Source organism: Arvicanthis niloticus, chromosome 6 (genome assembly GCF_011762505.2).
Source record: "Arvicanthis niloticus isolate mArvNil1 chromosome 6, mArvNil1.pat.X, whole genome shotgun sequence".
Classification (NCBI taxonomy): domain Eukaryota; kingdom Metazoa; phylum Chordata; class Mammalia; order Rodentia; family Muridae; genus Arvicanthis; species Arvicanthis niloticus.
Window position 1 is genome coordinate 38,510,581 of NC_047663.1, and position 15,896 is coordinate 38,526,476.

At 45.2% G+C, this 15,896-nt stretch overlaps 1 protein-coding gene across 1 annotated transcript; it reads left to right on the top strand.

Moving 5' to 3' along the window:
• The first annotated feature begins 11,010 nt into the window (after positions 1–11,010).
• Ccl5 (C-C motif chemokine ligand 5) lies at positions 11,011–15,633 on the top strand. The gene is made up of 3 exons (XM_034506833.2): positions 11,011–11,237; positions 12,388–12,499; positions 15,409–15,633. Exons 1-3 carry the CDS (start codon positions 11,162–11,164, stop codon positions 15,494–15,496), a joined length of 276 nt encoding a protein of 91 aa, XP_034362724.1. The 5' UTR covers positions 11,011–11,161; the 3' UTR covers positions 15,497–15,633.
• The last annotated feature ends 263 nt before the right edge of the window (positions 15,634–15,896 follow it).

Here is a 15,896-nt window from a genome sequence, read left to right on the forward strand (position 1 = left end):
TTCATTTCCTGTCTGTGTAAGTGTGCACTTAGATTCTTGCTATGACTATGCACTTCTGGAGCCTTTGTGTTTTTCTTTCTTTTTTAAGATTTACTTTTTTACATGGGTATGAGTGTTTTGCCTCAATGTGTGCCTATGCATCATGTGTGTGCCTGAGGCTCGTGGAGGTCAGGAAAAGACACTGAATCAATCTCCTGGAGTTACTGATGGTTCAGCCATAATGTAGGTGCTGGGAATCGAACTCAGTTCCTTTGCAAGACCAACAAGTGCTCTGAACTGCTGAGTCAGCTCTTTAGCCCCAGCCCTTGTAGTTCTTATAATGTGTATCTTTTCCTGTGGATCTCTGAGATTGTGCTTTCTTGCCTAATTGTCATTTGTTGTCATTGTTGTTGTTACCCTGTGACCATGGAGAGGCCCACAAGGACTGCAGGTGCCAGCTGAGGTGTTCTCACTGTGGCTTCCCCTGGCCTGCTGCTCTTCCTACTGAGGCTGCTGGGACAGGACTGACCAGATGCTCACCTGACTCTTCTGTGTCTCACTGTTCTATAGTTTCTGTCAGCCTCAGAGAAAGGAGGCCTTTCCCCTCCAGCCAGCCAAGTTCCCAGACTCCCAGGTCTGGCTGAGTCTTGTCTCTGGACACCTTGCAATGTCAGAAACATTCCTGTGATAATCCTTAGTGAGCCAGGTCTCTCTGTGCCTTCTTCCCCTCTTCTAGCTTTTGGTTCTTCCTGCCATTTTCTGTCCCAAGCAGCCCTGTCCCTGCCCAGTTTACAGTAGGGCAGTCTGGAAACAGAAACTAATACTGGGTTGCTGTGCCATGTCATTTCTCTAAGCCTGGCTATCTCCCTTGTGACATGGGGAAGATAATACCTCCTACTATTAACTGTGAGGATTGTAAGAGAAACGCTCATACAATGTGTTACCTGGTACAGGGGAGAGTAGGTGAGGTCTGGGGCAAGGGGCTGAGTTGAGAAGGAGCCACTGAGTGCCACACCACTTCAGAGAATCTCGGCTGAGAACAGCAGGGTCTCTCTTTGGGTTTGGGACTGAAACTCCATGGGAATTCCCCCTCTGGCATTACAGATGCTACAGAACACAAGTGCCTTTGTTTATTAAACACCTACTATGTGCCAGGCATCATATCAAACGACCATTTCTCTTCCCAGGCTCCAAGGAAGAAGCGTTCCCTTTTACAGATGAGGGACTGTCTAGCAGGAACTTGGCACTTCCTTGAGTTTTTGAAGCTTCAGAAAGAGGCCAGAATCAGAACCAAGGTTCGTGCAACCCTGGGGACTGTCTTCCCTGTGCAAAACTCTCCCTCACTGAGTCTTGCTCTTTGAGCGGAAGGCCCAGAGCTAGGTTGTTATATTCTAAGTATGGATCTAAAAGCCCACTTCTCTGATGCAGTGAAGGCTGAAGTGAGAGAGCTGGAGCAGGGAGGAACCGTGATTCAGTCAGGACACCTCAGAGAGCCTTTACTGAGAGCACCCAGGTCACACAGTTCAGGGGATTCAGTGAGCTCTGAGGCCTGAGTGAAGCTTTGTGTGAAAGCAATTTCTTTAACTTCTTAAAACTGATCCAACATTCAAACACTCACATGGGATGAAGGGTGTTTGTTTGTTTGCTTGCTTGCTTGTTTAGGGAGCTTGAAACACAGAGAGAGTGTTCTCTTTTTTTAAGATTTATTTATTTAATTATTTATTTATTTATTTATTTATTTATTTATTTATGAGTACTCTATCTGCATGAACACCTTTGTGCCAGAAGAGGGCATCAGATCCTATTAACAGATGGTTGTGAACCACCATGTGGTTGCTGGGAATCGAACTCAGGACCTCTGGAAGAGCAGTCAGTGCTCTTAACCGCTGAGCCATCTCTCCAGCCCAGGGTGTTTTCTTTTTTATTAAGGTTTTTGGAGACAGATTTTTCAGTGTGTGGCTCAAGCTGGCCTTCAACTCATGATCCTCCCACCCAGCCTGAGTGCTGGATTTACAGGTTTGCACACAAGTTTCAAATGATATAAATTCTAAAAGGTACAAAATGACATGTAAGGGAAGGGGATCTCCTACCTATGATCCATGCTCCGTCCTTTACCTTCCTGTCAGGAAGGTAACCTTTAGTAGATTTTTAGGCAGCTACAAAAGGGAGTCCATGCATTTACAATGATAGGTGATTCTCTTTGCCTCTCTCTCCCTCCCTTCTGACTTCTCACTTGTGTGTGGGGTGAGGTGTGAGGGAGTACATGTGTGCTCAAATGTCTGTAGAGGCTAAAAAATCAACCTAGATGTCTTTCCCCAGATACTGTTCACCTTGTTTCTGAGGTCTTTTCATCAGCCTGGAGCTTGCCGACTAGGCCAGGCTGAGTGGTCAGTAAGCCCTAGGAATCTACCCATGTTTGGCTCCCCAGCACATGCACAAGCACATGCCATCACACACAGTTCTTGGAACTGAGCTCAAGCCCTCAGATCTACATGGCAGGTGCTTTACCATTGAGCTATCTTCCCCTCGACAGATGTATAAGGGATCTGTCATACCACCATAGGTGAGTGCCAGATTTCATCTGTCCTTCATGATAGACGATTAAATTCCCTACACTCTTCCTTAACACAAACCATGTTATAAAAAGTAAGTTGTAGATGTGTGAATACAGCTACGAGATAGATCCCCACACGTAGGCTTCCTAGCACTTATCAATACAACATGCTCTTTCCAAACTTTTAGCATCTTGTGCCAAAATCTACAGATGTTGTAGCACAGTACAGCTCACCACCAAAGAATACAGCCAGGGGAATGCTTTTCCTATGGAAAAAAGAGACGGTTAGTTGAATGAGATTAACTTTGTAGAGCCATGCAGGCTTGCACTTAGTCCAGAAACCCATCACGGATGGATTTTTCTGATAGGTGATTCTCTCTCTTTCCCTCTCTCCCTTCCTTCCCAATACTGTGTGTATGTGATGATCCAGAGCCATCAATAGTCTGATCTCAACAATCTAGCTGCCCATTCCACAGATGAGAGAACTGGAGTTCAGAGAGGTAAGCTACCTTACTCAAGGTCCTGGTCTGGAATCCTGCAAGTCCAAGGTTAATTCTATAGAATCTATGCTTCCCCTCCTGACCTCAGTGTCCTCCATGCTGTCCTGAGACAGACTGCTGTGGAGAGCTGCTCTAGTGTGAATGTCATTTGGTGACGCTGAGCCATTTCAGACATAGGACAAGGCTGTGGTTAACCATTAATTGTGGTAGGCTCCCGCTACAATTATTCCTGGACACTGTAACACTACCTAACTGCTCTCATAGAACCACCTCAACCCCCAACCCCATCCCCACCATCATAAAAGCAGCCATGCATAGAGATGGATGTGAATGTCTTTAATCCCAACACTCAGGAAGCAGAGACAAATGGATCTCTGTGAGTTTGAGACTAGCTTTGTTTAGAGAACAAGTCCCAGGGCAGCCAGGACTACACTATGAGACTGAAATTTTTAATTAAAATAAAAATAGTCTCTTGGAATTCCTCTGTGCCAGTACCGCTGCCGGGTCTATTGCACCGTGTCTAAAAACTCTACTTTTGCCTCTTCCTGTCTTGGTGAATTCATTCACAGCTACTTCACCTGTCAGTGTCAGCTCCTGTGCTGACTTGGCTACAGCTTGAAGAACCCAGCTTCTTCCTAACATGAGTTGAAATACTTGGAGATACCCACAAGGTTCAGAATTCAAACCACTGAGAACATTCTAATTCACGAGAAACCAAACCCAGCCCCACCCCTACATCCTTACCCAGCTGCCATTCCCCGCCCAGCTGAGGCCCTTGGGGCCTCGCTCATCCACTTTTCTGAGGTGGATAGTACTGTGCTACCTACCAAAGGATCAGGAATGCTTCGCAAATCCTCTCCAGTGTCACTGGTGGGTGTTGGGCAGTGATTGTGTGGGAAAAGTCAGCAACTCAGGCTGCTTGAGGGATGCAGGTAACTATGGCAACTCAAGTTCTTCTTTTGGCACTTGGAAAGTGACTCCACATTAACTCGTTTTACCTCCACATCAGTACCATAGGCAGGAAAGGAAGAGATCCTGAGGTTCTTTCTTCCCATTTTCTGGATGAGGAAAGTAAGGTATCCTTTGTCCACTGTGTGCCAAATCTTAGCTTCTTTCTTTGCTTCCCTATGATAAGCCACCTTCTGGTGGTACAAAATGCTCATTCATCTCTTACTGTCCCATACCTAGAAAGAAGTGGCTTTGTCTCTAGTAGTGTGCATTTTAGACAGCCCTCCAAGTGCACAGATACATGTGTGTACATTTCTTTCCCTGTGTCCTCTTGTCTTAGCTCTGTTGATGAATCCCTTATGAGAAGATTCTTAGACCTTCCTCACTGGAGGCCTAGGGGTAAGTTGTCCTGAGTTGTCTTAAGAAAATCAAATCAAATAAAACCTGAAGAAGCCATGTGGAAAGCAGGCCAGTAAGTAGCATTCCTCCATGGTCTTGGTTTTGGTTCCTGCCCTAAATTCCCTTCATGTAAAAAGTAAGATGCAAGATGAAATAAACTACCTCCTACCCAACTCACTTCAGTTGTGGTATCTATCAGAGCAACAGAAAGTAACTTATTCTATCTCAGTGCTTAGCTTGTGTTTTAGAACATGATGGGCACTCAGTGAAGACATACTGTTTGCCGGAGGAAACAGATGAACAGATGGATGTAAGTGGATGGCTACAAGGTGGTGAGTAGGTGTGGCATTGGTTAGTTTATCTGTTTTGTTTTTCTACACAGCCCCCATGCTGCGGTCTCAGTGTCACCCTGACACCCTTTCCTAGAAGCACCCCACCTCCCAGGGCATTTGTTCTCAGTGGTCCTACATATCAGATGCCTTCTCCCCACAAGCAAATGACAAAATCAGTAGGTCATACCTCCTCTCCTAAACTTGGAAGTCCTTAGTGTTACAAGAACAGAGTGTGTCCAGTTAAACAACGGCACCCTGCCCCCTGCCCCTGTGCTAAGCCAGCTTCTCCTATGTTCTGACCTTTCTGAGAACCACTGTGCATCACCCCCAATACACCATATACTGAGTCAACAAGTGTGCTTTGTCCGTTTATGAACAATGCATGTTAACAGACAGGAGGTGTGGGGATGGGTAGCTGAAGGATGAACAGGCAGAGGCTGGGAAGAGCTGAGTGACTGGGTAGAACAGTGGGTAAATGGAGGAACATGCAACGGCCGAAGGAAGGAGCTCATGAGCCAAGTGGTAGAGTGAGTCCTGGGCCCCAGGAAGATGAAAGGGGAGAAAGACCCTTTCAGCCTTACCCACAGGAGCAGTGCTATGAGCTGAGGTTAGGGGTGATGAGCTTCCAGTTCCAAATCCCTTCAATGTACTTAAAATCACCTACTATTTTACCTTTTAAATGAGAAGGAAGGGGCCTCAAGGCGGTACTATTACACCTCTACTTCCTTGTTGAAGGAACTGAAACTCACAAGAGGTTTGCCAAAAATCTCACAGCTTCTCACAGCTAGGTTTAGCACCCCACTGGACTAGAATCTATGCCTGCTACATCTGGGTCCCTTGCTCTCTTGACATCCAAAAGCTGACTTTAAGAAGAATGACTGAAGTGCAGAATTTCCAAACGCCAACCTAACAAAATTCCCCAGGGGGACTTCCCTACCCACTCTGGCATTCCTAACACTACAGACCTAGGGAGGTTCTGAGGGTAGAAGGCTCTGCAGGCTTTGCTGAGGGGTGGGCAGTGGAGGAAGGGGAAGCAGCATAGAAAACAAGGGACTGGGGACCTCCATCTCTGAGAATGGAAGAAAGTAGTAAGGAACCAAGGGACTTTCTGGGGCCAGATCAAGAGGGACAGAATCCAGAGACTTTTATCACTTCCTTTTTAAGCCTGTCTGTGCACTGTCCTGTGGAGGAGCCAGGAAGGAAGAAGGGTAGTTGGCAGCGTACTCGGGGCTAGTTTGAGTCAGAATGGGTTTCTTCCTAGGTAGAATGACCTCTCAAGGGTCTGACACTGGGAGCTGATGGAATATCACTGTCCACTTTGCCACTTCTCACTCTGTGCCTCCGGAGGTGAACTCTTTATTGGGAAGGAGAGAACAGTAAGGGAGCTTGGATACTTGGGGGCTGGTTTCTAAGTATCTACTTAGAGCCAGAAATAGGCCATTTTCTGATTGCCTCCATTTGCTCATCCTGGTATCCTAGAGCCGGGCGTTCCCAGCCCAGTTTCCAAGAGAGAAACCAGGGAGTAGATGTGACAATCTGTCCAAAGGCTCAGAGACAACAAGTGCTGACTGATTTCAAATTCAGGTCTTCCTTGCTCCATCAGACTTCCTTCTGGAGGTGGGAGGGACTGCAGAACTGAGGGGCCACGCTCTGGCAATAAGCTTTCCTAGAGAATAAAGGAGAAAGAATTTCATGAGGGATATGAAATGAAACAACAAACAAACAAAAAAAAAATAAAAACAAAAAGGAATCCTCAAACCAACGTGAAGAAGAAAACAAAAATGCATTCCTCTCATAGAAGAGGGGCCTAAAATTATCTGTCAGCAAACACTTATAGGTCACGAGCTTCCCCAGGCCTCTCACTTGATACCACCTTGTGGGGGCTCCCTTGTGACCCAAGCACAGGTTCCCATCACAAACACACCACATGCGGTCTCCAGCTGCAGAAAGCAAGAGGGTGGGTGTGCCGAGCCACTGTCCTGTGTGGTGAAGGTGAGAAGAGCTGGCGGAGGCCAGGCTGCAAGCCTCTGGTCTGAATGTGGTTGTGAACTATTATGAAAGCAGGTATCAGAGACATGGGTGATGACTGCAATGCTGTCACTGCTGGAACACCTTGTCCAACAGGGCCCTCTGCGAGCAGATGGTGTGAGCCAGCTACTTGCTGTCCTAGATGTAAGAAAGGGGAAAGGGATCCAATCAAGAAGCATATACCAATTTGCATATGGAGAAAGCTAAAGCCATGGAAGGAAATGGCTTTACTGCTGGCTTTTCCTGGGAGCCCAGATACCTAGAGATTATGGATTTTCCCTACTTCAGACACTATGATAGGAGTGGCCAAGAGAAAAAGCTGACCCACACAGTCATGGGGAAACCCCATGTCTGACTAAAGCACTGGAATCCGTGTGAAGTGGGGTTTCGGTTTCTTTGGCTACAACTGGCTTCATAACGTCAGATTGACTGGGCTGGGAGCCAGCTCAGCTTAGGAAAAGAGTCAATCAAAGAAGGAAAAGAAAACAAAAGACTAAGCCAGGACGAGACAGGGTAGCATGTGACTGGAAGGATGTGAGCCTATCCGAGAGGCTTATGGGAACACGCAGCACAGGTGTGGGGGTTGACGAGCTGGCGAGGACTCAGAAGCGCACCAAAGCTGCCAGGTTTGTGAACTCCCTATACACAAAATGACAAATGTGCTGGTCAGCTCTCTAAAAACTAGTCAGAAGATTTCACAGCTTCATCATCTCTTCAATGGCTAGATTAACCAACTCAGAGTCTGTGCAGTTTCTCAATCTACAGAGGAAGTGACTTAGGACCGAAGGAAATAAGCAAGTTGCCTGAAATCACTAATCAGCAATAGAAGCAGACTTGGGAGAAATGATGTTGCATGGCCTCATGAATGCATGCAGTCTTAAGAAGCAAGGGGTCCATCTGCCATTGTGAGGGCAGGGAGGTGGGGGCATGGACAGAGTCAGTGGCCAAAGGGTACACAAGGCTGCAGCAATCCAGGGTGAACAAACAAGTTTGCAGATCTAAAACATAGCATGGGGACTGCAGTTAGTCACACCATGCCTGACACCGGAAATTTGCTGAGAGATTTCAGATGCTCATACCACATAAATATAAAGTGAAGGCTATGTGTGGAGATAAGTGTGTTCATCTGTCTGTTGTAAATATTTCAGAATTTCACCATACACCATAAATATACAATGTTTTATTTTTAAAAAATAAATAGAAAATAAATAATAGATCCAACTTTTTAACTCCAGGGAGCCCAGGTACCTAGTCAATATGTCATAAGAAATGATTAAGACTAACTCACTGTTGGTTTAGTATCTATCCTATCCAAAACATATGCTGAAAAGCAGGGAAGAAGCCAAAAGACAAACAGAAGACAAACAAGATAAGACACTGAGAAACTTCACAGATTCTGGGTTGGTTAATCTGGCCATTGAGGATATGATGAAAGCTGTGGCATTTTTTAACTAGTTTTTAGAGAACTGAACAAATACACTTGTCATTTATGCTCAGGGCTGGAGAGATGGCTCAGTGGTTAAGAGCACTGCCGCTCTTACAGGGAACCCAGGTTTGATTCTTAGCACCCACACTAGGCAGCTCACACTTGACAGTAACTCCATTTCCAGGAGATCCAATACCCTCTTCCAGCCTCCAAGAGTACTGAACACACATAGTATACTTACTGACAAGCAGGTGCGTGTGCGCACACACACACAAATGAAAATAAATAAATTTGTAAAAGATACTATGCTCACAGAGTTAAGAAACAAGACTGTAATGCCAGTACCACAGAGAATGAGGAAGTAAGTTTAAGGTTGGGTTACAGTGTGAGGCTGTCTCAACAGAAAAGACAAGAGACAAGGCCAGTAAAAGGTGGTTCACAATTAAGGAGTATATATTTACTCATGTTTTGTGTGTCTACCTTCTCCTACTCCATCTCAGAGCCTTCAAAGAGTTGCTAGATTTCCCTAGATGCAATGAAGGTCAATAGAAAGTGGTCACCAATTCAGGCAGGTCTACCACTGCAAGTTACAGCCATAAGCTATGTACTTCACCTCTCTATACTTGAACCAACCTCCTAAAAGGCTCAAACTCAGAATCCTCGTGTCTCAGTCTCCCAAGTGGATGTGGTAGTATACATTTGTAAATCCCAGTATTCAGGGGCACAGGCAAGAGGATTGCTGTGAGTTCTAGCCCAGCCTGGTACATATAACAAGTCTAGCCATGGTTACATAGAAAGAACCTGTCTGTCTCAAAAAAGAAAACTGGAAAAAAATACAGTGTTCTGAGTATGGGGTTACTCTTTCCAATATTCAGTTTTGTATAAATGCTGATCTCTTATTCACAAACCAATTTCAGTCCCCATCCCCTGGCTAAACTGTCACTAATTCTCAATTGAAGATGCATCCCATCCTTTGGAGTGGAGTGAGGCCCCCCATCTCTAACCCTGTCGTTCAAAGAGTTTCTATCCTTTAATATCCAGTTATACTAAACAGACAGTAGACCAAAATGAGACACAGGACAGCTGGCTTCTGGTCCCAATTCTTTCATTAATCTGCAACGTGCTCTTAGCAAGTTACTCCTCTCTGAGCCTCAGATTCTCCCTCTGCAGCAGAGGGAGAACACTCCACTCTTGTGTCTGATAGAAAAAAAATTAGGGAAAAAATAAGAAAAATTCCCCAATGCCCCTCACAGAGATGAGTTGGTGGATAAATGGGATGACATCATGGTCAGGATGAAAACAAGAAGCACTCCCTAGAAGAATCACCCCAACTCATATTTTCTGGAAAAGCCTCCAGTGTCCAGCTGAGACACACTGTCCTAGTCAGAACCTATATATGGCAAGGATTCCCCTTTAGTAAATCCTTTCATAAGTAACACTTGAGATAAGTAACACTGTGCCCCGTTCTAACTTAGTATTGTGTAAAACAGTAGTTTTACAAGCTGTGCCTTTCCCTGAGAGACTCCATTTTACAAGAAGTTTTTGACTACATTCTGAATGCAAACAGAGATGGGATGACTCTATACCTTGGTGGGCTCATCTGTCTGGCACCACTCATAGACACAGATGGTAAATAATTTATACCTAAACATATAAAAGGATGACACCCCATAAGTTTATCAAAAAAAAAAAAAAAAAAAACCATCGAGTCCATATAAGCACATAAGTATGTTAAAGTCATTTAAAAACAGGCCCAAGAACTTACTGAACACATCAACACTCTCACCTGGACCTCATAAAGAGAACAGCTAACATTGGCTTTTCATCTGGCCACATGGTGTGTGTATGTGTCACAGGACTGACAGGCAGAGAATTGCAGACTGTCCCAGGAGCTAGAGCTCAGATTCATTTCCACTATGGCATGCCTGCTGGAGCTACCATCCGCTGGCCCATCCACCTGATCTGCCATCCATTTGCTTTCCCATTGTCCATTTCTACACAGGCCTCCGGTTCACCTCCACAGCATTCACGTTCTTACATTTTGCTCCTACGCTGGGACTAGACTCTGAGGCTCAGCTCTGACCTGTGGTCCTGAAGCTTGACTGCAGTAGGCACCTCCAGTAAGAATAAGGTGGAAACTAATCAAATACTAGGTATTCTCCTGTGGCTTCTATACACACACACACACACTTTTTTTTTAAAAAAAAATCTTTATTCATACAGAGACTCTTTGTAGCTCTATCAGCTCCATCAGCTCCTAGACAGACAGACAATAAATAGATATTATGAATAGATAATAGATGGACATACAGGACACAGTTTTTTTGTTCCTACCTTAGTTATTATTATTAACGTTAACTCTCAAATCATACATCACACATTCAGTATGTCTATATCCACCTAGCTATCTGGGGATCAGGATTACCTGGCTTTCAACAAATCCCCTATACCTTGTTAACTTATTATCAATGACACAGGTGTGTTCTAGGTTTCTGATATAGTGTGCTCGTGACATAGTGTTCCATGGAGAAAACAGGAAGAACAAAATCAAGCCTGGGCTACAACTTGGAAAGTCGCCAAGTGAAGACCAATGGCTTGACCTTAACTGACCCCTACTTGCCTTAAGGCAGCAGCACCCTTCTACCTAGGGAGGGCCTGCTTGGGATGGCAGATCTGAGGATGAAGGGAAGGAAGAGGTTTTCCCCCTACTGTGTTTGGCCAGAGAGGGAGCCAATAAGTCATCGTGGACTGGAGGGCAGTTAGAGGCAGAGTCATACTTCCAAAGGTGATTTCAGTTTTCTTTTCCATTTTGTGTTTTCATTTTTGACAGAAGCTGGTGTTTGGTGTCTTTTGTGGAAACTCCCCCAGTCTTGTGGGGGGGGCACTTCCTCTGCTGCCCTGGCTCCCTATAAAAGGTCTCCCTGAGCTACAGAGCACCCCTGCAGAGGATCCTGATACAACACATGCATCTCCCACAGCCTCTGCCTCGGGTACCATGAAGATCTCCGCAGCTGTCCTCACCATCATCCTCATTGCTGCTGCTCTCTGCACCCCTGCACCTGCCTCCCCGTGTAAGTCTAACCACCACAGCCCCCTCTCTGCCTCAATGCCCCCCATCCTGGCCCCCCAAACTTCCCTTCTTTCCAATCCTACTGTGTATGCTGCCTGTACATTTGTATATATCCTTGACACAGCTACCCTGCCATCACTGTTAGATGCCTTATGTGTTATAGTAGGACCCTCTGAGGAACTTTTCTGTGTCTTCAAAGGCTATTCTATGAACTCTGCAGGCACCCCTTAGGGGCAAGCTGGTGCTGGGCATATAAGAAGGCTGACCTTTGAAAGATGACTTACTCATATCTGTTACCAGCATGGTTTTCTAAGAAATGTGTAATATTGTTTTAAGTGTGATAGACTCTCATTTCATAGCAAGAAAAGAAATGGGGTTTGTAAAAAATAAATAGATGATAGATAGATAGATAGATAGATAGATAGATAGATAGATAGATAGATGTGAACTGAGTGCATCCTGTGGGTCAGGCACTATGCAGATTACTCTAATCCACCATCCTGCTTAATACAACTAGTCTTTTAGTGGTTGCTCTTGTGTTGAAGTAGGAAACAGAGGCCAAGGACACTGAGATTCTTGTCTAAGGGTGCACACTGCTAGAATTGTGGAAATTGGTATTGCAAAAGCCCTATCTGACAGGGAAGCTAATCACCACGTGGGATGCCAACTGTGCCACTCAGCGGCATCTTGAATTAACTGACCACCGAGAGCATCTCTGTTCAGAGCCCCTCACTACGGGCCAGCCAGGTCCCAGGACACTGTGTGCACTTTCAGGTCCCACTTAGGATCGTCACTAAGTGATGGAGCTTCAGCTTGGATGCTTCCCTATAACTCATCCTACACCTCGAAGACACCAAGCTTTGAATCCACTAGGGGAGCTCTGAAAGCACATGGCTAAAGGCAGAAGGTGCAGAGCAGAGCAGAGGGATCCCAGCAGGGGCTTATGGTACAGAGGACAAAGCACAGGCTTGGCTCATGGACCAGACACTGACAGAACAGGCTTCTGCTGAACTCTCCACCGTGGCAACTGTGCCCTCTGAGCTATTTCTGCCAAGGTAGACAACAACAGTCATTGCTTTTGAGATAAACCACGTAAAGAGCCCAGCATGGCTGGCAATGAGTAAAAGGGTTTCCTTCCTTTCTTCTCCCAGATGGCTCGGACACCACTCCCTGCTGCTTTGCCTACCTCTCCCTCGCGCTGCCTCGTGCCCACGTCAAGGAGTATTTTTACACCAGCAGCAAGTGCTCCAACCTTGCAGTCGTGTGAGTCTCAGCCCCATGGGTTCCTCTTTGGAGTATAGAAGCCATCCCACACCCCCGCCATGATCCTTCTCTGGGGGTGCCCCCCCCCACTCCCACTCACCCTCTAGGCTCCTCTAATAGCTATGGCTCCTCATCTCCAGCTCAGAGTCTCCAACTGTAACATTAAAGACTAGACACGGGGAGACTTGGAGCAGCGGTTCACAACCTGTGGGTCGGGACCCCTTTGGCAACTCCTCATCTCCAAAAATACTTACATCACAATTCATAACAGTAACATCATTACAATCATGAAATAATAATAAAAATAATTTTATGGTTGGGGGGTCACCACAACATGAGAAATTGTATTAAAGGGTTGCAGCTTTAGGAAGGTTGAGAACCACGGCCTTAAAGCATCCTGCCTGTAGTGACAGACACAGTTCCTAGGGCACCAACCTTTGCTGGTGCAGCTTTTATTTAAGCACAGGCTGAAACATCCACTCCGTTATTCCTCTCCAGTTAGGAAAGAGTCCAAAGCTTCCATGCTTCACACCCAATCCAGCTCAGCTAATCCTCTGAGGAACTAGAGAGAATGGGTCAAGGTTAGTGACCTAATTTCAATCAAGTAAATAAAATCGAAAAACCTATCCATTTAAGAAGTTATAATGAGACTCAGCTTTAAGTTTGTATATGGATAGATTTGGGGAAATATAATAGTCCTTACCATGCAGAGAGTGCTTATTGGCATGTTGTGTCTATGTGCACTGTCTCTAAATTGTGCGTTGCCCTGGCCGGTATGCACAAGTCTCTCCAAGTAATGAAATAGATTCAGAGGCATTTGCTGCCTTACTCAAAGCTACACAGTGAGTGAGGGATGTGGTCTGTCTCTGGGGCTCCTTCTTCCTGTTATAAAATAAAGTCATTAGTGACTTTAAATAAGCTTAAGACGTTGAAGATGATAACGATTTACAGAATGAAAATGCAGAGTTGGAGAAATGGCTCAGTGGTTAAGAGCGTGTGTTGCTCTTGTAGAAGATCCAGGTTCAATTCCCAGCATCCACATAATGGCTCACAATTATCTGTAACTCCAGTTCCAGGGGATCCAATACCCTCTTCTACCTCCTCAGGCACACATGTGGTGCACAAATACATGCAGATGAATACTCATATACATAAATGTAAAAAAGAAAAAGAAGAAATCATGAAGTTTCCAGTAAAAGGTTAAAGAGTTTTAATCCAAGGACTTTTTGTAACCCTGGTAAAGATAGACTTCAATCCTAGTGAATCACTGAGAGTATAATATTACTATTTAGTATTACTAAATTTAGCTCTAAAATAAGACTTTTTAAAAAATTCTTCCTTGAGCACCTATTATGAGCCAGCGGAGATGAATAAAACTGTCATCCCTGGCTATGGAGATATCATCTAGTAAGAGTGATAGGTTGAACACAGAATGACTGCAGCACCCTATAATATCTTCCAGGAGGAGAAGAGGGATATGTCTAGCTTCAGGAGTGAGGCAGGTGACTCAGAGGTGGTTACTGTGAAAAGATACTGTTTGCTGAGAGATTAGGAGTAGAGAAGTGTGTGTGACAGGGATGTATCTGAGAACACACTCCTGGGCTTCTACTTTGGTTTGTAGGGACATGTGTAAGAAAGCAAAGGGCACCCTGAGTGTCAGGAAACTGAAACAAAACACAGAGCTGGCAAGAGTAAAATGACCAGGTACAGGCAAACCCGAGAAAGGGGTCTGGAGAAGAGGCAGTTGAAATCACCCACATGTGTAGTATTGTCAGGACAGTGGTACCTGGAGGCAAGAAGAAACGAGAGTCAGGAGCTTTAGAGGATGAATCAGCCAGAGTAAGGGACTTGTGGTCAGGAGCAAGGATAGAAGAAATAGAGATGATGCTGACATTTCCATTCAGGGGTGGAGAGGTGTGCAGGTCTGGAAGGCAAACTGTATAAAAAGGAGGGAACCAAGCAAAGTTCCAGCAAGACAGTCCTTGGAGATGCCAGATGGAGTGCAAGCAAAGGGCTGAGGACAGCGTCCAGGAACTGTCAATAAAAAGAGGCTGGGCCGCATTGTCTTGGCCATCCTTGGCTACACAGCTGGTCTGCCATGTTAGAATCCTAGTTATGTTGTTTGGTAAACTGGGGCCCCTCAGCCCCTCTGGGGTAGTTCCAAAAGAGGATAATTAAGGCATCTCTTTCACTAGGTCACAGAAAGAATAATAAGCACTTAGACCATTCCCTGACATATAATGTGTATAAAGAAGTATCAACCTACTATTGCCATTATCTAAGAGTGTGTGTGTGCGTGTGTGTACATGTACGCACGCATGAATGCATACATGCGGTAAGAATGAATGAATACCATTTATTCATTCACTTATTCATCCAATATTTACCAAGCATCAACTCTATGGAGGCCTGGGGCCAGAGACTAGAAAAAGGAGAAGGTAAAGGGGGCAGTATCTTTGAGGACACCTGCTCTTAAGAGACAGGTGGAAGGGGAAGCTGGATGAACAGAGGGCCCCAAAAATGAAGGGAGGAAGGAAGACTTAGCAAAGGAGATTTGTTCTTAAGATTTCCTCAACTCAACTGATTTAAGTAAATCAATATCCAATTTCTTTAAATTCGTCACTCAGCAAAAGGCCTGGAGCAAGGAAAAGGGCCAAGAAAAGGCCAGTGCTTGGCCTGTTCCAAGTTTGTGTGTATTTGTAGAGAATTAACATAAATGGAACTCTGCCTGTAGCTCAGTGCCTTTAATTCCAAAGGAGAAGAAATATCCTCTAAAAGGAAGGAAACAGTATGGAGCTGCAGAGATGCCCTGCCTGACTTACAACCTTTGTGCTGTTTAATAACCCTCTGCACTTTGCAGTCCCCACACACCAGATGCTGCCCCGTGCTAACCTTTTTCTCTCCTGCAGCTTTGTGACTCGAAGGAACCGTCAAGTGTGTGCCAACCCAGAGAAGAAGTGGGTTCAAGAATACATCAACTACTTAGAGATGAGCTAGAATAGAGGGTTTCTTGATCCTGACCCTGTATAACTTACCTGTCATTGCTTGCTCTAGTCTCAACCAGCTTGGGGATGCCACTCAGCAACCCCCTACTCCCACTCATTCCTGGGAGGACATAGATGCTACCATACCATAGAGATTATAACAGTGTCCTCTAAAGCTTGGGAGGTGTACTGAGGCCCTGCCATGGCAACGGAAACTTTCCAGATCTTGAACTTCAGGCTCTTCAACTGGTGATTGTTTTGGGACCAGAAAAAAAGCCTGTGTATCTCTCAAGCAAAAAAGGAAAATGCGTATCTCACCTCCTCACAGGCTCTGCACAGCAAACCCGAGAAATAAGCATTCCATTAAAATGTCTGATACAAGGACAAAGCTGGCTCCTAGTTTGACTTCTTTC